Here is a 25,720-nt window from a genome sequence, read left to right on the forward strand (position 1 = left end):
AGTCGAGTTGTACAATAAGGGGTTATCATTCTAGATATGAATAATGGCGTATTGAACAATAATACCTTGAATACTAAGAAAGCTATTTTAAATGTTATCCGGTGGTTGATGGGTAGCCAGTGCGACTTGATAAGAAGAGGAGTAACATGATCGTATTTTTTTCCTTTGTGTATAAGTTTTATGGCAGTGTTTTGGATTATTTGAAGTCTTTTCTTTTCTTTTTGAGATATGTTATACAGTAAAGAATTACAATAGTCTAATTTTGAAATTATCATAGAGTGGATCAGAATATTGATAGATTTTGGTTCTAGAAAAGATGAAATAGATCGTATTAGGCGTAATTTATAGAGACAGGATTTAACCGTTTGGCTTATGTGATCGTGGAAAGATAGATTCGTGTCAACGATTACACCTAGGATTCTTATAGATGATACAGATTCTATTGGGTTATTTTCAAGCATAAATGATGATTTAGATATGATATCATTTTTCCACGTAAATAACATAGTTTTCTTGATAGTAGAGGGGATATATGTGAAGGGGAGGAGAGACGGGGGTTTTGTTGATCCATGCCCTGTATTATATGTATTTATAAAATGACAATTGTACAGAATATTGTTTCTTTTTATACTTTAATAAAATATGTTCAATATAAAATCATAACTATTTGGGGCTTGTGCGGATGGGATCAGATGGTTTGCGGAACTGAGCTCGCGGGGACGGTGCGGTGATGGGGTTTTGAAAAATTTCAGTCTTAGTAGTTTGCCAGTCCACAAAATTATTATTTTTATACTTTAATAAAATATGTTCAATATAAAATCATAACTATTTGAGGCTTGTGCGGAAGGGATCAGATGGTTTGCGGAACCGAGATCGTGGGGACGGGGCGGCGATGAGGTTTTTAAAAATTTCAATCCTAGTAGTATGCCGGTCCATAGGTGTAAAAATGTTGAAGAACACTGATCTAGACTAAGCTATTTTAATCCTCGCTTTAATTTTTTTGTGATACACCATATGTAATATGAATCTAATATAGAAATATTTCTACATCTAATTTTTAAATGCAGAATAAAGAGAATGTACTGAACACACAGGAGATTTGTAATAACCCCCCTGCACTCTAAGGACTCTTTAAATAAGGATATTCTCCGTAATCAATTGCACTCACCCCCTCTTCTACGAAACTGTGATAGCAGTTTCTAGCGCAGAGAGCCGCACTGAATGGCCCGCACTGCTCCTGATGCTCACTGAGTTCCTATGAGCGTTGGGAGCAGTGCGGCTCCCCACGATAGAAACTGCTAGCGCAGTTTTGTAGAAGAAGGGGTCAGTCTTTGGTACGTTCAAAGAGATGCAGAATAGCTACGCATCGCACAGACATATATATGTGGTACTATAGGTTTATGTGAGAGAATTTCATGAGGAGCCCTCCCTTTGCACCATATGAAAGTACAGTACACATAACAGGGAACCTAGCCAGAGATAAGGCAACTATGGCACTGTGGCAGTAAAATTGTAATTATAAAATTAATTGGCAGTTCACAGTGGTGTAGTAAGGGGGGTGCGGTCCACCCCAGGTGCGGTCTTCCTCGGGGAGCAGGCACCCCTCCTGCTCTCCACCCCCTGCTGTGCATGCCACTTCCCTCCCCCCCCAAACCTTTTTATCTTCGGTGCAAGCAGCCACAAAGTTGCTGCTCGCATCGGCTTTGACACTCTGTGACATCACTTCCGGGACCCACACCTAGGAAGTGATGTCAGAGAGCGCCAAAGTTGAAGTGAGCAGCTGCTTCGTGGCTGCTCGCGCCAACAATAAAATGGTATGGAGAAGGAGCGGGTGCACGTGTGTGGCAGGGGGGCAGTGAAGAGGTGGGAGAGGGGTGCCACCGCCCCAGGCACTTATTACCCCTCGCTACACCACTGGCAGGACGTGTCATATTTGAAGACCTGCAGACATTGAATAGTACCAGGCAAAGACAAAGAGAGAAAAATATAAATATGCAAAGAAGGAGAGAAGGGAAATTTTCTTTTGAGCAAACCAGAGATTGTCACAAGTTTGTTTCAAGTCTGTTGAACTGCTTTGCTCCATCAGAGTTTCTTTGTTTTCAATTTGCTTTAAAAAGCATTTATGTATGCCTATATCAGTTTGTATTTACTCCTGATTTTTGAAATATTATTATATACTCAACAAAGAAAACGATAAAATTATTATTAGTGGTGAAACTCTTGATTCCTCTAAATTCTTGATGGGGAGAAGCACCTTAGATCATTGCAGCTGATCAACTCATAGAGTGGATCACATCCTGGAAATTATAGACCGGTGAGACTGACGTTGGTGCCGGGCAAAATGGTAGAGACTATTATAAAGAACAAAATGGCAGAACATATACATGAGCATGGATTAATGAGAGAAAGCCAACACGGATTTAGTCAAGGGAAATCTTGCCTCACCAATCTACTACATTTCTTTAAAGGGGTGAATGAACATGTGGATAAAGCCGGGTCGACCTACGGCGCATTTCGGAAAGAAATTAAGACAGCTCTGTTTGATAGATTTATCTCCTAGTCAGATACCACTTCTAAAACTTATTAACTAATTGTACTCTGTTTCCACTGACTGTTCAGCGACATCTTCCCTATTTGTATTCTGTAATTCGCTGATTGTCCTGCTCTCTTCACTGTAAACCGCCTAGAAGTCACAAGATTGTGGCGGTATAGAAAAAATAAAGTTATTATTATTATCTAATATAATAAAACGCACGCATGCGCACTCATACCCCGTGCTTCCCTGATCCCTGATCTGTCGCGCTGTGCGAGCAAGAGTGCGCATGCGCGCTTACTACGTCGTCGGCTGCCAGGAGGAGGGATTCGAGGGAGCCGGCTGTCGGCGGAGGGAAGACGCCTGCCCAGGACGGTCTGCAGATAGACTACTTGCTCCAGCTTGCGGCACCTAAACGGCCCCACACCGCCTCCCTGCTTGCACAGACCTCCGTCAACGAAAAACACCACTACCATTTGAAGTTTATTTTAAAAGTTTAAAGTCGCTGTGGCGGCTCCTCTCATGAGCCGCACCTGCGTCGGAGAAGGCTTCGGACGCAGGCAGCAATCGTGAGAGGAGCCGCGGCGGCAACTTTAAACTTAAAAATAAACTTCAAATGGTAGTGCCGTTTTTCCATTTCCGGCTGTGCCCTCTCTTATTAACTCAGCGCTCCGTGCAGGCTCCTCTCTCGCGGTCTTGCCGGCTCAGGCTCCCTTGCATGCAGGCAGGGATCGAGAGAGGCTCTCTGGCTTTCACCTGGGTCCTACCTTTAAATTTATCTTTGTCAGGAGGGGTGTGGGGTGTGGGATGCGGCACAGGGAACTTTCCCAATGGGTGCAACTGGGTGGGCCTTGAGGGGGCTGTCGGCGGAGGGAACCTCTGATCAGGGGCAGAGCAAGGTAAGTGTATCATAGGGATAAGAAGGAGGAGGGGGGCAGAGAAAGGTAAGTGTATCATAGGGATAAGAAAGAGGAGAGGGGAAGAAAAAAAGGACGGGAGGCCTACTGCTGGACAGAGGGAGCAGGAAAGAGGTGCTGATGGACAGGGGGGGTGAAGAAAAAGAAAGGGAGGCCTATTGCTGGACAGGGGGAGAAGGAAAGAGGTGCTGCTGACAGGGGGTGTGAAGAAAAAGGAAGGGAGGCCTACTGCTGGATAGGGGGAGCAGGAAAGAGGTGCTGATGGACGGGGGGGGTGAAGAAAAAGGAAGAGAGGCCTACTGCTGGACAGGGGGAGAAGGAAAGAAGTGCTGCTAGACAGGCGGGAGGTAAAACAAAGTGAGAAGGGCTGCTGCTGGATAAGTAGAGCAGTGAAGGGGTGGTGGTAGACACAAGGGAGCTAAAAGGAAGGGAGAATGGACAGGGGAAGCAGGCAAGGGGTGGTGGTGGACAGCCAAGGAAAAAGGAAGACAGAAATACAGAAAGCGGTTAAGTAGAGAGAAAGAAAGAAATAAAGACAGACACACACATATATGTGTATTAATGTAACGGGCTATAAAACTAGTTATTAATAAAGTATCTCATGAAAGACTTCTGAGGAAAATAGAAAGTCATAGGATAGGAGGTAATGTCCTATTACACTGGACAACAAAGTTTTTGCTTCTTCAACACTTTTAGGTGGATCTTACAGATTTTTGGCTGCTGATCATGAAAATCACATTTAAAATTATGTATCACATACCGTTTTAACACAAATTACAATTTAACAATTTTTTGCTATACTTTTTGGCTAATGCAATAACTGATGTCAAGATTAAGGAAGGCATTTTTGTCAGTCCACAGATCAGACCCGTTATCAATGACGAGAGATTTGAAGATCTGTTAGTTGGGCCAGAGAAAAACACCTGGAAAGCATTCAGGGATGTCAAGAATTTTCTTGGCAGTTACAGAGCACCAGATTATGTTCAACTGGTTGACAATCTTCTTAGAGCATACAAAACCATGAAGTGCAACATGTCACTGAAGATGCACTTTCTACATTCACACTTGTGCTTCTTCCCCACAAATCTTGGTGCAGTCAGCGACGAACATGGCAAAATGGTTCACCAGGATATTGCCACTATGGAAAAAAAGATATCAAGGCAACTGGAGTCCATCAATGATGGCTGAGTATTGTTGGACACTGAGTACAAACGAAAATCAGCAGGAAAACACTTTTAGACATCGTATCAGAAACTTTGTGCATTCAAACATGTTATAGTCAATTAAAGATACCATCATGTTTCTCAAAATTCCCACATGATACAGTCAGTGGGAAATTATATTTGTGTTTATTTTGAAGGGGTCTATCATAATCACCAGTTTGTATTAAGGAAGCAAAACTTTTGGAAACATTTGCTGTCCAGTGTTATGGATTAAGAACTGGTTGAAAGACAGAAAACAGAGAGTAGGTTTAAATGGTCAATATTCTCAATGGAGAAGGGTAAATAGAGGGGTTCCCCAGGGGTCTGTGTTGGGACAGCTGCTTTTTAACATATTTATCAATGATCTAGAGATGGGAATAACTAGTGAGATAATTAAATTTGCTGATGACACAAAATTGTTCAAAGTTGTTAAATTGCAAGAGGATTGTGAAAAATTGCAGAAGGGCCTTGGGAGATTAGGCTTCAAAATGGCAGATGACGTTTAATGTGAGCAGGTGCAAAGTGATGCATGTGGGAAAGAGGAACCCAAACTATAGCTACGTGATGCAAAGTTCCATGTTAGACACCACCACCCAAGAAAAGAAGCTAGGTGTCATCATTGAGAATACATTGAAACCCTCAGCTCAGTGTGCGAGGTGACTAAGAAAGCAAACAGAATGTTAGGAATTATCAGGAAAGGAATGGAAAACAAAGATGAAACTGTTATAATGCCTATAGTATGCCCGCACCTTGAATACTGTGTGAAATTCTGGTCGCCGTACCTCAAGAAAGATATAGCAGAATTAGAAAAGGTGCAGAGAAGGGTGACAAAAATGATAAAAGGGATGGGACGACTTCCCAATGAGGAAAGGCTAAAGCGGCTGAGGCTCTTCAGCTTGGAGAAGAGATGACTCAGGGGAGATATGATAGATGTCTATAAAATACTGAGTGGAATAGAAAGGGTAGATGTGAATCGCTTGTTTACTGTTTCCAAAAATACTAGGACTAGGGGGCATATCATGAAGCTACTAAGTACTAGATTTAAAACAAACAATTCTTATGTTCTTCTCCCATTTTTTCAGTTGATGCTTTTTCAGGTTTGCCCCTCCCCTGGACAGATCACTTTTTACTATTATTTCATTTGAGTGTTTCAGATGGTTCTTCTGTGATGGTTCCTAGAACCTACCAGCTCTGATATGTATGGATCATACCACCTGTCCTTCTCTTTTCCCATAATGAACAAGCAGAATGCTAGAACAGTTCACTAGAGACAGGTTTATATGTAATTGCTCCCCAGTAGTAACATAGTAACATAGTAGATGACGGCAGATAAAGACCCGAATGGTCCATCCAGTCTGCCCAGCCTGATTCAATTTAAATTTTTTTCTTCTTAGCTATATCTGGGCAAGAATCCAAAGCTCTACCCGGTACTTGGGTGCCGAAATCTCCGTTAAAACCTACTCCAGCCCATCTACACCCTCCCAGCCACTGAAGCCCTCCCCAGCCCATCCTCCACCAAACGGCCATATACAGACACAGACCGTGCAAGTCTGCCCAGTACTGGCCTTAGTTCAATTTTTAATATTATTTTCTGATTCTTGCATGCATTTTTGTAAAGAGCACTGGTATCACAAGGGACTTTGTTTACTGAAGTAACAGTAAGAAGGGCAGAGTGACTTTGACATAAGCTTACAAAAGAAGTCCAATGTAAACTACTCCAGCGTCATTACAATGACTACATCAGGGAAACTAATAATAATAATAATAGCGGTTTTAGTGCACGCAGCTTTTTAGCGTGCACTAAACCCGCGCTATGCAGCTAGAATTAACGCCAACTCAATGCTGGCATTAGCATCTAGTGCGGGCGGCAGTTTAGCGCGCGCTATTACACGCGTTAATAAAAGGAGCCCTAAACATAAGTACTTTGAGCAGAAGATTGATCTTCAACTAATTCCTCTCAGAAACTGTTTTCTCTTGTTTCAAAGCATATTTTGATGTTTCATCTTTTAGGTTATTGGTTCTGAGCCAGTTGAATTATTGTAATATTGGGTGTCTTATTAGATCGCCCATTTAACTCTGGAGAATCACACTAATTTTCTAGTAAAAATATTTTACACAACCTTGTGGAAACTTCGGACGTTAAAACATTTTTTTGATAGTGCATCATTTAGATTACTGGTTCAATCATCCATTCTGTCCATACTGGATTACTGTAATATAATATATCTGGGTTCTCATAAAAAGCTTCAAAAGAGATTGAGACTTATACAGAACACGGCTGTCCGAATGATTTTTGGATTAAAAAAGTATGACCACATCACTACATCTTACAGACAGTTCCATTGGTTGCCTTTTGAGGCTAGAATATTGTTTAAGTTTGGTTGCACCTGTTTTAAAGTGCTGTTAGGTATGGCTCCTATTTACTTGTCTCTATGCTTTGAATGATACAAACCTAATAGAATTACTTGAGGGCAATATTTATTTGTGTTTCCGACCATCAAACCTTGTCGTTACATGAGATTTTTCGATAAATTGCTTGGTTTTCAGGCAGGTAAAATGGACCAATGGCTAAGTACTATTATTTCCCAGGCCCAATCATATATGTCCTTTAGGAATCGTCACGGATTGAAATTTCAGCGAGAGCCACTTTGTTAGTGACTTTCGTTTTCCTACAAGATAAAGAAGCTCTTCTCCGTCTTTTTTACAGAACTGAAAGTGTTGAATTCTACAATCACAAAATTGCAATTTTTCCTGATGTCTCAAAGTGGACGCAGCTTAGACGTAAAAAAATTTCTGACATTTCGTCAGTCAGTTTTGGCTTTGGGAGCAACCTTCCAACTTAGGTTTCCTTGTAAATGCTGTATTACCTATCAAACAAATAAGTATATTTTTTATGATCCAGAACAATTGCAATTTTTCTTGGAAGGCAAGGCTGCCATTAAGGCTCCCGACCCCTCTATAACTACAACCACTTAGGCCTTAATGCAATTAACCAAAGAACCCTGTATATTTGAGGCATATGTTAATATGACCGAGTATAGTTTTTTTCTTTAATTCAACTCCCCTTGATTGTGTATGGTTTCACTCTCCCCTAATGTGGACTATGATCATCGTAATGGAATTTATGATTTGATAATAATTTCTTGAGTATATTTAGTTGCCTGTATCAAAGTGTTCATTTTTTGATCTTTGATGTGAAAATGAATAAAATAGATTTAAACAAGGAAATTACTAAAAACTGATTTGATATATTTGTAAACTGATGTTCCAGAATATTGACAGGCAAATTGCAAATTGGTCTTACAGCTAGAACATTCTTGAGGATTTCTATTGTATTTTAGTAAATCGTATTTTGTACTATTTAGAGCATTGTATTTTTATTCATCAATTGTATAATTTTAGTAATGTATGTGAACCGCCTAGAATTATGTGGTAGGGCGGTATATAAAAATAAAATTATTATTACTTTGCTGGTTACCCCAAAAATCTATGTAGATTGCGCATTATTCAGAATGCTGCCGTTCGACTGATCTTTGTTTGATCATGTTACCCCTTTTTTCATAAATTGCATTGGTTGCCAATCAAGGCTCATGCGAAATTTTAATTTGGTTGCATTTGTTATAAGCTGTTGCTCAGCACTGCACCTAATTATCTTGTGGATTTGTTCACATTTGTTAATTCATAGCAGTCTCGACGCACACATGCTGTATTTACCTTTCCTCCAGTCAAAGGTTGTCAATATAAAAAATATCCTTAATGTCTCCTGTCGTTTCAAGCTGCAATATGGGATAAAGATTTGAATTAGAGAATGACACAGTGACAAAATTCATCACCGTTCCCTTCCCGCGGATAACCGCGGGAAACCATCTTCATGTCATTCTTTAAGGAGCGAGGGAAGAATCAGAATATCAATGGCCACAACCACTGACCCTCAAGCTTTGCTTTGAAGAATGCTGGTATAGAAGGACTGAGGTTGAAATAGACACTAAAAAATGACATGGGATTATTTCCCGCGGTTATCCGCGGGGACGGGAACGGTGATGAATTTTGTCACCGTGTCATTCTCTAATTTGAATTCTCTAATTGCGACTTCTTGTTCATATCAGCATTTTAGGAGACAATTGAAAACATATTTGTTTACAAGATTCTTAGGAAATTTGAGGGGCATAATTGAAAGGAACATCTAAGTCCATTTTCGTCCAAGTAGCAAGTCGTTCAAAGTAAAAAATAGCTTAGGATACATTTTCGAAAAATACGTCCAAATTTTTTTTCATTTCGAAAATCGTCTAACTATACTTCCTGCCTGTCTGATCGTCCAAGCCGCTAAATCTTCCATCTTTATACCACATTTTTGTCCAACTTTTCGTCCAAGTCAGAAACGCCTAGAACAAGCCCTGTTGGATGTTGGAAGGGTCTGCAAAGTGATGGACTGAACACCCAGACATGGCACCTAAATAGTGGGGTACCTTACAAGGCACTGCTGTGAACTTCACAAAAAGGGTGCCATGTCTTCATCTCACTACAGCTCCCTTATAGGTCAAGGTGAGTGCCCCCAAACCACTTCCAGAATCCCCTAGACCCACTTATCTACCACCCCAATAGCCCTTATGGCTGCAGGAGTCACTTATATGCTAGTAAAAAAAGGGTTTTGGGGGTGTATAGGGCAGTGCACATGTTTAAGTATCAATGCAGTGATTACAGGGGCTTATGTGCATGGATCCTCCTCTCTATGGGTCCCTAACCCACACCCAAAACGGTTTAAGACGCCTCTGTGCAGCACAACTAGGCTTTCCTATGCCAGGCTGCCAGGTGATGATGTTCTGGATGCACAATTTTCAAGTTGTGATTAATATTTTTATGGGGGGGGTTTCAGTGATCACTGGGGTAGTGTGTGGGTCTGTATTACGTGTTTGCAGTGCTTATTTGGTCACTTTAGGTGGGTTTTTGTGACTTAGACTATGTTTTAAATGGTCTAAGTCACAACATCTAAGTTCCGTCGATCCTGTGCTGTATAACTTTCGGTTATACATGCAGTACGACTAAGTCTAAGCCTGCCCACATCCCACCCAAATCCCACTCTCGACACTCCTCCTGAAACGCCCCATTTAGGTATGGTCATTCAGCGGCACTATGAAGGCTTAGGTGGTTTAGAAATACGTCCAAAACCCGGTTTGATTATCGGCACTTGGATGTCTTTCGTTTATGATCGTCCAAGTGCTGACTTAGGCTGGTTTTTGGATGTTTTTCTCTTTTGATTATGAGCCCCTTAATGTATTACATTCAACTGTATATGTGCAGTTTTTAAAAAATTATATTTTGTAAAACACATAGAATTTAATGGTACTGCGATATAGAAATACATTTTTATGTTATGTTATTCAGGTTTTTTGGCCCTTTCTATGCCCACTGCTGATGAGTTAGCAAATCATTTTTGTGACAAGATTAAGCAATTTTATAACTCGTTATTGTTACTACCAAATCAGTTTTCTAATAATCACTTATGACGAGAGTTGGGCGTAATATAATTCTTTTACAAGTAATATATTATTTTGCACAGTAACCTACCTAGACTAGTAATTGTAACATATTCCTGTTTCCTAATGACTAGTGACTGTTTTAGATTATTTTTGGAAAGTAGCTTACTCAACAATAGTTACTCATACTTTTAAAAGTCATATATTACTAGTGATAATGATGCCAGAAATATATTACTAGTAATATATTACTTCCACTATCACTTTTCTTATCCTTTCCTTCAATTTATTTCCTGTCATTTGACATTTGGCATTCTTTCCTCTCAGATTTATTGGGGCCGATATTCAGGGCAGTTTAAGCGGGCGGGAAGTAAAGGCAAGTGCCAGGCCGACTTCTATAGTCTGTGTTCTGACAAAGTCTTATGTTCTGACAAAAGACAGAACATAATCAAGAATGCATATTTGTACCACATATGCTATGGGTGCAGTGGGGAAGGGGAAGACATCTGAAGGCTGAAATTAGCAAGCAAAATGTTAATTAACTGGATGGTTGGATTGTTGGTTTATTAATCATGTATTGAAAATGAATGTGATGCAGCCATAATAACGAGCCTTGCTGGGCAGACTGGATGGACCTTGTAGGCCCATGTAGTTATTTACTATATTACTGTTGCAGTGGCTCTGAATCGCTTTCTTCTAAATTGAAAAGACTGTCCTCGAGCTGACTTTAAAGTGTGATGTCATCTATCAATACAAGGCAGCGGCAGCAGAACAATGTAATAGGAGTTGGCCTTTTCTTAAAATGTGGGAGCCATTATCTGTATTTATGCAGCATTCCATTTTGGTTGCTGTATCTAGAAAAGGTTCATTAATAATAACTTTATTCTTGTATACCGCATTACCATGGAAGTTCTATGCGGTTAACAGATGAAGAGACTGTACATTTACAGTGAAGTTACAATTTCGTTGATGTTATATTTACAATTTTAGACGATACATATTCGGTCAAGTTACCTTTACATTCTAGACAATAAATATACGGTGAAGTTATTTTGGCAGCTAGGATATATGTTTGGAGTGGTTACATTTGCTATAAGCTCGATAATGTAGCGTTATAGATGTCGGTGTTACATGAGGCGGTAAGGGTCTAGGGAAGAGGGATCAGAAGAGGAGGGAGGGGGGAGGAGGAGGGAGGATAAATCAGAGGAATTTGTCAAAAAGGTAGGTTTTAGTTAACTTCCTGAATGTTTGATAGTGGGGGGAATTGGAGATGAGTGTAGAGAGGCATTTGTTCCATTTACCCGCTTGGAATGCTAGTGATCGGTCTAGGAATTTTTTGTAGAGGCAGCCCTTCAGGAAGGGGAAGGAGAACAGATAGGTATTTCGAGTACGAGAGGGGCCAGTAATTTCAAGGTGCTCAGATAGGTAAATTGGTGAAGAGCCTGCTAAGGTTTTGAAGCAGAGGCAAGCGAATTTAAAGGTGATTCTTGCTTCTACCGGCAGCCAGTAAAGTTTGGCATAATAGGGGCTAACGTAGAGCAGCAAAAATTATTAAAAGGATGGCAGTGGCCTAGTAAGGTGCCCGGGGGGAGGGGGGGCGCCCCTCCTCCGCCCTCTTCCTTGCCCACGTGTGTGCGCCCTCTTCCCTTTCCCGGCACCTTTTTAACCTCTCTGACATGAGCAGAATGCTCACATTGGTGTCCGGTAGGTGCGGGTCCCGGAAGTGACATCAGAGAAGGTGCCGATGCTAACGCAGGCAGCAACCTCATGCCGGGGAAGTAAGTAAAAAAGGTGCGGAGGCTGGCAAGGGGCGTGTGGCAAGGAGAGGAGCAGGGAGGGGCGGAGAAGAGAGGAGGAGGAGTGCTGCGTCCTTAGGAAGACCGCACACCCCTCTTACTACGCCACTGGTGGACAGAACTCCTCTCATATGTAGAAAGTTCCAAGTTTCAAGTTCAAGTTTAATTAATTTTAATATACCGACCATCGACGTGCACCTGGCCGGTTTACAATGTTAAAATAAATTATTATAGGGGGAGGGGAAATGTGAACATGAGCTTGAGGGTGAAAGGAAAAGAGATGGCAGAGAGGGAGATATGACCGAGGTCTACAAAATTCTGAGTAATGTAGAATGAATATAAGTGAATTGATTTTTTTTAATCTTTCAAAAATGAGAAAGACTAAGGAACACTCGATGAAGCACATCATATGCAGAGTTTCTACGCATCTGTACTTTTGGATTGTTTAGTCTTTCCACGTATTTTCCACCCTAGGACTAGCAGGGACCCCTGAGGAAGACTCCACTGTCTAAACATGGACCGTGTTGGGTCCAACGCCCTCAGTGGACTAGATCCTTAAGGTTTTTATGTGGATTGCTATGTTGATTTTTTAATATACTTTTTAATAAAGCCCATTTCAGGAACATCGTCTCTCCACAATAGTTTTTTATTTCTCTTGGGACTTGTTTTCACTGTGGATTCTCCACACTCAATGAAGTAACATGGAAATACCTTTAGAACAAATAGGAGGAACTATTTTTCACTCATCGAATGGAACTCATTGCCAAAGAATTTGGTAACAGTGATTAGTGTAGCAGGGTTTAAAAATGGTTTGGACAAGTTCCCATAGGAAAAGTCCATGGTCTGCTATTGAGACAGACATGGTGGAAGCCAGTACTTGCCCTAGGATCGGTAGCATGGAATGTTGCTACTATGACTACTATGACCTGGATTGGCCATTGTTGGAAGCTAGATTCTGGGTTAGTTAGACCATTGGTCTGGCCCAGTATGGCTATTCTTTGACAAAACAGTCCCAGTCTACATATCCCTAACCGACCTCTACGATCACAAGGTGAAAGACGACTTTCCACTCCCATCAACACAAACCCTTCTACGAGATAATGCATTCAAACACACCTACTCTCACTTCTTACCCAAATTATGGAATGAAATCCCACCAACCATCAAATCATTGACAAGATTATTCAACTTCAGGAAAGCAGTAAAAAAAAAAAATATATTTTTACTTAATTACTGTCCATAAAGATAACTCCTAACCCTAAGCCAACTTTGACCAAGTCTCCTATATGTCATACCGGGAACCACCTCTGATGACTCCAATAAACAATAAAGAATTGTTAAAACTCCATTTATTGCTTTAATAAGTTATCTTGTTGCTGTAATTAGTCCCAATGCACATGTTAGATTATTCATTAGATTGTCCTACTATTGTAAGAAACCTGTACCCATTCGTTAAAATTGTCTTATCTTTACATGAAGTCCTTACTCCAACTATCTTATCGCTAACTTATATTATGTATGTAAACTTATAACCTGTTCTGGGCTGTCTTGGGAGGACGGGCTATATAAATGAATGAATGAAATAAATAAATAATAAAATAACTGAATGCTAATGTACAGCTTTGAATGGTTAACTGTAAGCACACACTGTATTGGATTTGTGTTGCATTGATAACAGCATTCAATAAAATGTTTGAATGGTAAATGTTTGAAAGATTATTAATGAACACACAAATATTTTTTTCAAAGCCAGGAATGCTGTAGAACTAGAGGACATGAAATAAAGCTGCAACTTAAGAGCATCATCTATAAATACTTTCCCACAAAAAGGGAGATGGATGCCTAGATTGCCCTCGTGGTGGAGGTGTTGGAGAGAAAAAGTGACAGAATTCAAAAACGTATGGGATATACACAGAAGATCTCTATATAGCTGTGTGTTGCAAACTTTTTGAAGCCACAGCACACTAAACTTGGGGCCACGGCTCGAGGGCACCCGGATGTCAATGTGATGACATCACGCACATGCGCGGAGGCTCTCCAGCCGTGGCCCTGAGCTTGTTAACCCTGGGAGGAGAGGTGCCGCGAGAGGCACATCCTGTAGGTGGTCAGCTGGCACCTCTCCTCACCGGCGTCTCGCAGCACACCCTGAATCTCGCCACGGCGCACAGTTTGCCATACACTGCAACATAGCAAGAGTATGGAATCAAAACAAAATTAAAAGGGTAAAGGATTGTGGATTTGATACACCACTTTTCTGTGGTACAATCAGAGCAATTTACATTAATTATATGTAATGACTTTCTCTGTCCCCGGGAGGCTCATGTTTTTAGCGTTGGCCGCGGCGGTAACAGCTCGGACGCTCATAGGAATTCTATGAGCATCAGAGCTGTTTCCACCGCAGCTGGCAGTAAAAACGCTAGCGAAGCTTTGTAAAGGAGGGGGGGGGGTAAGTTTTAACCTGACTTTCACATTTCAGTATAACTACATCGTGCAGCAGATAAAACTCTAACCACCTTACTTGACAGATGAGACGGACCATTCTCATTGCTGTGTATTAGAGAATGACACGGTGACAAAATTCATCACCGTTCCTGTCCCTGCAGATAACCGCGGGAAATAATCTCATGTCATTTTCTGGTGTCTGTTTCAACCTCAGTCCTTCTACACCAGCATTCTTCAAAGCAAAGCTTGTGGGTCAGTGGTTGTGGCCATTCATACTCTGATTCTTATGTGAGCCAAGGATAATGAAGCTATTGTGACATCACTGATGTGGGTCAGTGGTTGTGGCCATTCATACTCTGATTCTTATGTGAGCCAAGGATAATGAAGCCATTGTGACATCACTGATGTGATTGGCTCTTAGGCACTGGTGGAATGAGGCATTATGACATCACAATATCTGCTCTGGAATGTTGCTGCTCAATCTCAGCATTCTTCAGAGCAAAGCTTGCTAGGCAGTGGTTGTGGCCATTCATACTCTGATTCTTATGGGACCCAAGGATAATGAAGCCATTGTGACATCACTGATGTGATTGGCTCTTAGGCACTGGTGGAATGAGGCATTATGACATCACAATATCTGCTCTGGATACCAGAGACTGTCAATCTGTAGTGTCTGTTTCAACCTCAGTCCTTCTACACCAGCATTCTTCAAAGCAAAGCTTGCGGGTCAGTGGTTGTGGCCATTCATACTCTGATTCTTATGTAAGCCAAGGATAATGAAGCCATTGTGACATCACTGATGTGATTGGCTCTTAGACACTGGTGGAATGAGGCATTATGACATCACAATATCTGCTCTGGATACCAGAGACTGTCATTCTGTAGTGTCTGTTTCAACCTCAGTCCTTCTACACCAGCATTCTTCAAAGCAAAGCTTGCGGGTCAGTGGTTGTGGCCATTCATACTCTGATTCTTATGGGAGCCAAGGATAATGAAGCCATTGTGACATCACTGATGTGATTGGCTCTTAGGCACTGGTGGAATGAGGCATTATGACATCACAATATCTGCTCTGGAATGTTGCTGCTCAATCTCAGCATTCTTCAAAGCAAAGCTTGCGGGTCAGTGGTTGTGGCCATTCATACTCTGATTCTTCCCTCTCTCCTTAAAGAATGACATGAAGATGGTTTCCCGCAGTTATCCACAGGGACGGGAACGGTGATGAATTTTGTCACTGTGTCATTCTCTATTGTGTATCATCATTAACTGTGTTACTATTCTGTAAATCTTTATTTGTGCAAAATAAGGTCAGATGAAAGAGAATCAATGAGCCTTGAGCCAACACTAATGGAACATGAAAGAGCAAAACCTGATCAATAAATGTTTCTTGATTCCAGAAGCACGGGGACAGCAATTCTGATTCCATTTTTAATTCTATGGCCATTTGTCTGGAACTGAGTATTGCAATTGCTTTGTTAGTCCACTTGCATATGTAGAAAGTCAAAAATTGTAAGCGGTGGTATGTTTTGTAGATACATTTCGCTGTTATGATACTGCCTGTCGGGGAGGATCGGTCTATCTGTCCATCCATACACACTGCTTTATTTGTGCAAACAAATCCTTCCACAATGCCGAGCAAAAAGGAGCCTGCTGCTGCTGCAGGGAAGAGAAAAGCATTGTTCCTTGGGAGGCGAAACCTTATGGCAGAGGACAATGAGGGTTTGCTGCTGCCGTTGCCAAAACAGGTAGAGTGTGCTATGGGGAGCCCAAAGTCAATGTTGCACAAGAAAATGGATTGCTGCTGCCAAAGCCACGAGGAAAAAAAAAAAAGGATGGAAGGGTGGGAGGAAAGAGCGTGATGGAAGTGTGAAGGAAGGGAAGAAGATTGCGAGAGGTAAAAGAGTAAGAAAGAGGACACTCCAACCACACCTTCCCACATCGTCACAACCTCACCACCACTGAAGAGACCATACCCCATAAGATACACTCACACAGTTCTTGACACTCTAACCCTCCCCAGCCACTAGCCCAACCCATCCCTCAAGTGTTCCCAAAAGATCACGCATGTCCTTTCTACTCCCTCCCCATAAGAACATAAGCAGTGCCTCTGCTGGGTCAGACCAGAGGTCCATCACGCCCAGCAGTCCGCTCACGTGGCGGCCCATCAGGTCCAGGCCCTGTATAGTAGCCCTCTATTTATACCCTTCTATCTCCTTTTCCTTCAGGAAATCATCTAATCCCTTCTTGAACCCAATACCGTACTCTGTCCTGTCACACCCTCTGGAAGCACATTCCAGGTGTCCACCACCCTTTGGGTGAAGAAGAACTTCCTGGCATTGGTTTCTGAATCTGTCCCCTCTTATTTTTCCTAAATGCCCTCTCGTTCTTGTAGTTTTGGAAAGTTTGAAGAACCTGTCCCTCTCCACTTTCTGTATGCCCTTCATGATCTTGTAAGTCTCTATCATGTCCCCTCTAAGCCTCCACTTTTCCACAAACAAACTCAATCATTCACAGAATTCACTTACAGCATGTTCTTCCCAAACCCACCCACCCACCCCACTCCCACCTATCCTGCCTCTGGTATTCTATTGAGTCACATTTTTTCATTCCTATCCACACTGAATCCTTCAGAAAGGCAAACGTGGATCTGTAATCAGTGGCATAGTAAGGGTGGGGCAGTCCGCCCCTGGCACCATCTTGGTGGAGGCACCAGCACCCCTCTTCCTCTCTGCCCCAGCTCCTTCACACTCTTCCCTTACCATATGTGCGCCTTCACTTTTCCCCCTCCCCCCACCATACTTCTAGCTCTTCATCAGTGAGCAGCAACTCCAACCTGCTGCTCGCGCCAGTGTCAGCTCTCTCTCTCCGACGTCCCTTGCTTCTAGGAAGTGGCATCAGAGGGAGAGCCAACGCCGACCCAGGCAACAAGATGGTGTTGCTATTTGCACCAGGAATGTTAAAGAGGCACAGGGGAGGGGAAAGGGCGTATGCACACAGCAAGGGGGAGAAGAAGGTGGGGGAAGGGCACCACCGCCCAGGGCGCCTCTCGCCCTCGGCACTATCTGCAATGTGAGGAAGGAGAAATGCACCACAATGGCACTTTTCAACCTGCTTTCTTTGCTGTTCTTGGTTACAATTTTGCAAAGCGTGTTTGTAGTTATGTTGGTATATGCTAATTTTAAATGAATATATTATTTTATTAGATCAACTTAATACATATGTGACTATTGTCAAGAGCCAGAAATATGGTGGAATACATAAAGAGAGGACTGGACAGCAGGAAAAAGGAGGTGATATTGCTTCTTTATAAGTCTTTGGTGAGACCCCATTTGAGCTACTGTGCATATTTCAGCAGATAGCACCTTCAAAAGGCTGGAAACAGTCTGGAAACTGGCCTAATGGATAGCTACCATCAAAAAGCATGTGGACAGACTGAAAGTACTGAGGCAAGGATTCTCAAAAACCTGCGTTAAAAAGCGACGGCTGCTAACACAACCATTTTGATAGCGAATCTAAAAAAAGCGATACATTCTCAAAAAATCACACATGCAAATGAGGTCGGCAACAGCAGCGAAGATTTGCTAAATTTGCATGTGCCCATCCCTGGTGATAGCGATGGGCACATGCGCAGAAAAAACACTGTCGAAAAATAAAAACACAACAACAGCGGGAGAGATGCCCACTGTCTCCCGCTGCCCTAAAATCCTGGCCGTGACCACCCCCCTGCAGCAGGAGAGATGCCCAACTCTCCCACTGCCCTCTGGGGCAGCAGAGATGGGGAAGAGTGGGCATCTCTCCCGCTGCAGGAGGAGGTGGTTTGGTCAGGTCATGATAGGGATTTTAGAGCAGCGGGAGAGTGTGGGCATCTCTCCTGATGCAGGGGGGTCGCGGCCATGATTTTAGGGCAGCGGGGATAGTGTGGGCATCTCTCCTACTGCAGGAGGGGGTCATGATAGGGATTTTAGGGCAGCGGGGAGAGTGTGGGCATCTCTCCTGATGCAGGGGGGTCGCGGCCAGGATTTTAGGGCAGCGGGATAGTGTGGGCATCTCTCCTACTGCAGGAGGGGGTCATGATAGGGATTTTAGGGCAGCGGGAGAGTGTGGCCATTTCTCCCACTGCAGGGGGGGGTCATGGCGGGGATTTTAGGACAGCGGAAGAGTGTGGGCATCTCTCCTGATGCAGGGGGGTCGCGGCCAGGATTTTAGGGCAGCGGGATAGTGGTGGGCATCTCTCCTACTGCAGGAGGGGGTCATGGCGGGGATTTTAGGGCAGTGGGAGAGTGTGGGCATCTCTCCCGATGCAGGGTGGGGGTGTCACCGCCGTCCAAGGGAAGGGTGTTTTCCACCACTGCTGCAGGGAAGAGGTGTTGTGATGCAGTGAAGAGAATGAGCATCTCTCCCACTGTATCACAACACAGGGGCTTTCTAGCAGTCTCTGGCATTGACCGGCACCCCTGGACCAGTTGTTTATTTTTGTTGCCAAAAGCAGACGCCGCTTTTTGAACATGGCTCATTTCAATGTTGATGAGCCCATTTGCATGTCAGTGTTGGAGACTGTTATAAATCTCGCTAAAGACAGAGTTAGGGCTAGACTCAAATACGGCACTGGTCTTTGACCTAAGGGCCGCCGAGTGAGCGGAATGCTGGGCACGATGGATCACTGGTCTGACCCAGCAGCGGCAAATCTTATGTTCTTATGCATACAAGCTAATCCAACAGAAAACAGTTTAGCGACGGCATTAAAGTTTTGAGAATCTGGGTCTGAATTTGCAGAGTGCCAGTTTCAACTCTGGCCACCTTGTTGAGCAGACTGGATGGACTGTATAGGTCTTTTATCTGCTGACATTTACTGTGCATGTTACTATGTAAGTTCATCTTGGAAATATTTTTTTTGCAGAAAGTGTGGTGGGTCCATGGAACAGTCTTGTAGTAGAGGTGGTGAGAACAAGGAAAATAGCTGAATCTAAGTAAACATAGCACAAGTACAGAGGGTTTCTGAAGGAGAGAAACATGATAGAGCTGAGCAGGTGTTATGGATGGGCGTATGGTCTTTCTCTGACCTCCAGGTACTTGAGACCTGAGTTGGCCATTATTGGAAACAGGATACTGGACTTGATGGACCTCTGGTCTATCCCACTGTGGCAATTCTTATGTTCTTAAGTGAGCCAAGTCTAGGACAATCAAGCCATTGTGACATCACTGCTGAGGTTGGCTCTTAGGCATTGGTGGAATGAGGCATTATGACATCACAATCTTAGCTCTGGAATGTTGCTACTCTTTGGGATTTTGCCAGATACTTGTGACCTGGGTTGGCCACTGTTGGAAACAGGATTCTGGGTTTGATGGACCTTCAGTTTGTCCCAGTATGGCAATTTTTATGTTCTTAAACAGTTCTGTCGGACTGACCTGATGAAGAGACCACAGTTCTTGTGAGCTAGTCACAGATGTATTAACTTAGTCCAATAAAAAAGGTATCACCTATAACTTGTTTGACTCATTCCTATATGTCTAGATCTGAAAAGTGAGCAATGTTTTCCAGTTAGACAGATAAGACTTACTCATTCTAATGTGGCAAAAAGCAACCTGGAATCTATATTGTAAGTTTCTTATATGTATGTTAGAGTACTGCTTCTTTGCTAAAGTGAGACATCACCTGCCATTGTTACAGCCAACACCCCACACACGAATGTTTACAACTGGTTGACAGTGTATCACACTATGATTCCAAGGGATCCACCAAACTCATGTTATCTTTCTTCAAAATCATCACCATTTTTCTGACCTAGGATGAGAAATGTTTAAAGTGTGGTCATTGTCTCTCAGCATCCTCCAATTCATCCCAATTAAAAAATATATATATTTTTTTCCTTTGCTGCTTCCCCTCTCCCCGTCCTAAGTGTTGTGGCCCAGAGGCACAATTTTTCCTTGTCAGCCTCGGTGCTGGAGAGGCATCTCTTCTGAAATACATCTACAGTGCCACCTATTGGCCAGCAGGAGTGGCCAATGTAGAAGTAGCCATCTTTTCTCTCTGCCTGGGATTGGGTGCACCACCTGCATGCACATCCAGAACCTTCCTAGACCCATCAGACATGGGATCAGATCCTGGATAGCCTCTGCATCACTATTATATTCACCAGCTGGACCAGCCCAAGAGTATCTGACAGTAGTCTAACACCCCAAAGATAAAAACAAAAGACTGTGGATGTGGATGTCCTGAAAGATGATTCTTATTCGCTCTTCATAATACAAATACAAATAAAAGTCTGAATTAGTAATACACGTATGATTGGCCTGACAGACTCTACATCGGTCCGTGTTTTTGGCGAGCTCACCTTCCTCAGGGGTCCTAAAGGGGATAAGATATAATGAAATGAAATAAGAAAGATAAATGAGAAGTAAAAATGACGTGAAGGTGACTGTGGTACCAACCTTATGCATGCAAATTTGATGACTGACCTTGACCAACAAGATAAAAAAAAAGAAGAATTAGAGAAGTGCCAACTGTGACCATTGCTGTCTAAGGTGGCAAAAAACATTGACAGACATTAGAAGGAAGAGATTGTAAACGAATGGAGAGTACCAAGACTAGCCAGTGAAAGTTCCATGATGTATGATGTGGGAAACAAGCACTGGTGAATGTCCATGATATGACATTTAAAAATGATGCTAAGAAAACCATATACATACCGGATGATGTAGGGTAAAAAGACAAAAATGAGCAAAGCAGAGGCAAAACAATGTACATGTCTTTGAGCTATGGATGAAAATGAATCATGTATGAAAACTGAAAACATAAATACATGGAGTACATAATAAGCTATAATAACGGAAAAAGTAAGAAATGTGCCCTCATGAAAAACACTTAGGCAATAAATAACCAAAATGAAACGAAACAATGAAAGCAACAATTCCTACCTAACAATAATTTTAAAAAAGCAATCATAACCACAATAACTTAAAAAGAATATTACATAAAGAACATATCATAACAACTCACATTTTGCAAATTGACCAAAAACTTGATTAAACATGATAATGATGAATATTAATCAAGCTAATAATACCAAACTTCTGATTAAGCCTAATGAGAGCAGATCCAGCATAATCATGACAGATTCAATTGAAGCATAATGGAAACAAGAACTAATTGAATGTAAAAAGTAATTAAAATGAACAGTTATCAAAATAAATACTTGTTAAAAAAGATAATACAATGAACCAAATATAATAATATTGCCCAATGCTAAATAATAAACAATCACGATAATAGATACTGTAAAAACATGTTAACAGGGAACATTACATAGTAAAAAGAATGAGAGGGCATAACGGTAAACAAGTGCTAGAAAATGCATTTTTGTCTAAAACCATACTACAACATTAGAAAACATAATCAGAAGCTAAAATAAACTAAGGGCTCCTTTTACGAAGCCGCGTTAGCGGTTTAACGCACGCTAAACTTCTGGCCGCACTAGCAGCTACCGCCTCCTCTTGAGCAAGCAGTAGTTTTTTGGCTAGCGCGGGGGTTAGCACGTTATCAAAAGTCGCGGCTTCGTAAAAGGAGCCCTAAATGCAACAGGTTAAGATAAAGGAGTTTTCAATACCTTTGTTCTGATGGACCTTATAATTAGAATGTGCCTAAAAACCATGGTTTAACTAAGTCACAGCCTGATAATACAATACAGCCATCCCCAAGGATGAACTCCACAGGCACAAAATACAAAAAGGCATCAAAATAGATGCTAGTGACATGGCAAGAAAAATTGTCCTATTTGTGATGGTATTTAATGTAGGAATGCCCCACAAAGGAAACACACATACACGCAATCTTAGAGTCGGAAGGAGGCGCTCCAATGAATGGTCTCTCCCTCTTTTTATTGAGAATCATATCTCCATTAATTACTTAGTTAATGCTCTACAAGGTTATAATTTCATAATGCATTTACAGTGAGGATTAAACCAAGGCAATATATTGTTTATCTATATCATGTCTGTCTCAAAGCTACTATCTCACTTGACATATGAATACATAATAACAGTTACAATAAAGTGATTCCCAATGTGTACATTTCTGATATGTCTCAAATCTTACTATGGAATGTGACAGTCCAAAGGTTATAATGCATGCTTCTTAAGCTCTCTTGATTAGCTTTGCTCAGGCAAAGTCTGATTGTTGCCCATATAAGGGATGCTTAAACAAGATAAGAGAAAAAGGGTAAATGTATGTCAGGTTATATGTGGCAAGAGTCAGGGAGGGGAGAATGCCTCAGCCTTCTGCTCAAGGTGCAACCCTTGTCCTTGCTTACAATGTATATGTGGCAGGAGGGAGAGGGAGAGGGAGAGGAAATGAGAAACAGGGCCTCAGAACCAAACCCAGGCCTAGATCCACACACAGGCCTCGATCCGCACACAGGGCCTAGGTCGGTGTGCCGACCTGGCCTGCATTCAGAACCATCTGTGTGCTCACTCTGCCTGTGTTCTGATGCCCTGGATCAGAATTTATCAGATCTCCATCCCTACAATTTAAGCAGAGGATACTGGCACACAAAAACAGCTACAACAAAGTGGTCTAACACCCGCCACCCCCCCCCCCCCATGCACACACATATACACACAAAGCTTTGTACACCCCCTTTCCCCTAGGGCAGGGGTAGGCAATTCTGGTCCTCGAGAGCCAGGTCATGTTTTCAAGATCTCCACCATGAATATGTATGAGATGGATTTGCATGCACTGCCTCCTTGAGATGCAAATCTATCTCATGCATATTGATTGTGGATAGCCTGAAAACCTGACCTGGCTCCGGCTCTCGAGGATCAGAATTGCCTACCCCTGGTCTAAGGACTCACATGCTTTAATCGGTTAGCGCAGTGGTTCCCAACCCTGTCCTGGAGGACCACCAGGCCAATCAGGTTTTCAGGCTAGCCCTAATGAATATGCATGAGAGAGATTTGCACATAATGGAAGTGACAGGCTTGCAAATTTGCTCCATGCATATTCATTAGGGCTAGCCTGAAAACCCGATTGGCCTGGTGGTCCTCCAGGACAGGGTTGGGAACCACTGTCTTAGTGTACAGCAATGTGGAGGTACTAACTGATTAGCCTACTCACATGGGAAGCACGTGCTGATCCTACACTACCACGTGATGCCCTAGCGTTGAGCGTGCCCAGCAGTAGTGGTTTTTAACCTGTGATAAGCATTTATTAATGCTTACTATAGCTTAGTTAAAAGGCCCCTATGTGTGCTGTGAAAGGCAAACTCACTTTCTCCACAGAGGAAGGGGGAAATCTCAGTGATAACTGAGCATTCTATCTGGGATGCCTTTAAGACAGAAAAAGTTTAGAAGTAAAGACAGGTTTCTCTTCTCTCCATGCTGTGGGCTATTTGTATTAATTAGTACCTTGGATTGTGTGTCGAGTTTTGATGGGTAAAATGTCCTGAATTTATTTTGTATATCATAAAAATAAAATAAATCACAGAAGTGCAAAACAGGATCCAATGAACAGATGGAGTCATTTTTTTCCCCTAGCTTCCAATTTCATCTGAACTGGGATCTCAGTGGTGTAGTCATGGGTGGGTTTTGGTGGACAGGGGGCCCACCCAAAATTGGTGCTCCCTTAATTTAGCAAGCAGGGATCCCTACGCCCAACCAGAACACTTGCAACCTGGGCAGCCAGCTGCAGTATCCCTGAGCCATCACCCCCAAACTGAACATGTGCAAGGGCTAGCAGTGGCAGTGGTTTAGGAACACTATAGCCTGCTACCGAAGTTGCAGGTGTTCTGGCTGGAAGGAGATCTTCAGCTGGTGGAGCCTGGGGTTCCTGCCAACTCAGGTATTTCTATTTAATTTGTTTTGGGGTAGGAGACATAGATGAAATGTTGTGCCAACCTACTTTGGGCTCAAGCCCATCATAAATGCAGCAATCTGGCTACTCCACTGAAGCCTCTAATGGACCACGGTGCCATGTTCCTTTATCCTCCTCAATCTCCAGGGGCCATGAAGTCCATATCCTCTGCATCCCTTGCCCTGGCTGACCTAGGGATCAGAATCACTTTGGACTCAAACTCAGGGCCTGTGCATAGCAGTATACAGCGCTGCTCCACAGCCACCAGGCCAGCAATGCAGAGCACAGGTCCCCTCAGTCCAGTTCATGTTTACATAACGTGACCATTTATTTTTTTCATCTAAATGGGACATCTATTAATTGTCACTCCCGCCTACAATCCTGCCCTAGCCCCGCCCCAATCCCGCCCCTAATTTCTTCCATTCATTTTTCATGTACACATAATATCTTATTAATTCATAAAGGTAACCATAAAATAAAATAAAAAAAATACACAAAGCACTCTATACGCAGAGAAAATGTTAATTATCATTTATATTTTGGGGTTTTTGAAAGATGTCAAGGCAGATTGACTTTAAAATATGCAATGTCACCTCAGTAACTATAGAAAAACACACAAATATAGTGCAAAATATAGACAGCAGATATAAATTCTCAAAACTGACATTTTGATCACTAAATTGAAAATAAAATCATTTTTCCTACCTTTGCTGTCTGGTGATTTCATGTGTCTCTGGTTGCGTTTCCTTTTGACTGTTCATCCTTTCTTTCATTTCTTTCTTTCTGCACTCAGGCCCAACAATTGTCCCCTTCTATTCCCTCCCTCCTTCCTTCCTATGTCTTTAGTGCCCCCAGTGCCTTCTTCCTATGTCCTTAGTGCCCCTTCCCATGTCCTTAGTGCCCCCAGTGCCTCTTTCTTATGTCCTTAGTGCTCCCAGTGCTCCTTCCCATGTCCTTAGTGCCCCCAGTGCCTCTTTCTTATGTCCTTAGTGCCCCCAGTGCTCCTTCCTATGTCCTTAGTGCCCCCAGTGCCTCCTTCCTATGTCCTTAGTGCCCCTTCCTATATCCTTAGTGCCTTCAGTGCCCCTTCCTATGGGCTGGATTCACTAACCTGCCTGATTGGGCCCGATCCGGGCAGGTCTGACAAATTCACGAAAGTAAAATATGCAGATGGGAGCGATCGGAGGAACGCCCCCATCTGCCTGCATGGATCCCGCAGACCATCAGAGCTGCAATCTTTTTTTTTTTTTTGTAGTTTTGAGTCCTGGAAGCCCGTGGTTTTAACCCACTTTAAACTCGCGGATTAAAACCACAGGCTTGCAGGGCAGGGAAGGGCAGTGAAGGGCGGCAGGACTTCAGGGCAGAGAGCAGGAGATTCGGAGCAGTGCAGGGTAGTGAATCGCTGCCTTCCCTACTTTTGAATGTCCCTCCCCTCATTTGCATGCGCGGATCAGAGGATGGTCGGCAGGGGGTAAGTGAATCGGGCCGGAGGGGAATTTGGTCGCTAAGGGG

General features: G+C 42.6%; 1 protein-coding gene across 1 annotated transcript in view; it reads right to left on the reverse strand.

Moving 5' to 3' along the window:
* The window catches only part of APBB3 (amyloid beta precursor protein binding family B member 3), a 71,760-nt gene that overhangs the window by 28,071 nt on the left and 17,969 nt on the right, over nt 1-25,720 (reverse strand). The window contains 3 exon segments of the mRNA XM_033927615.1: nt 11,428-11,451; nt 20,018-20,085; nt 20,087-20,146. Coding sequence (XP_033783506.1) covers nt 11,428-11,451; nt 20,018-20,085; nt 20,087-20,146 — 152 coding nt within the window.

This window comes from Geotrypetes seraphini, chromosome 18 (assembly GCF_902459505.1).
Source record: "Geotrypetes seraphini chromosome 18, aGeoSer1.1, whole genome shotgun sequence".
In the NCBI taxonomy this organism is placed as follows: domain Eukaryota; kingdom Metazoa; phylum Chordata; class Amphibia; order Gymnophiona; family Dermophiidae; genus Geotrypetes; species Geotrypetes seraphini.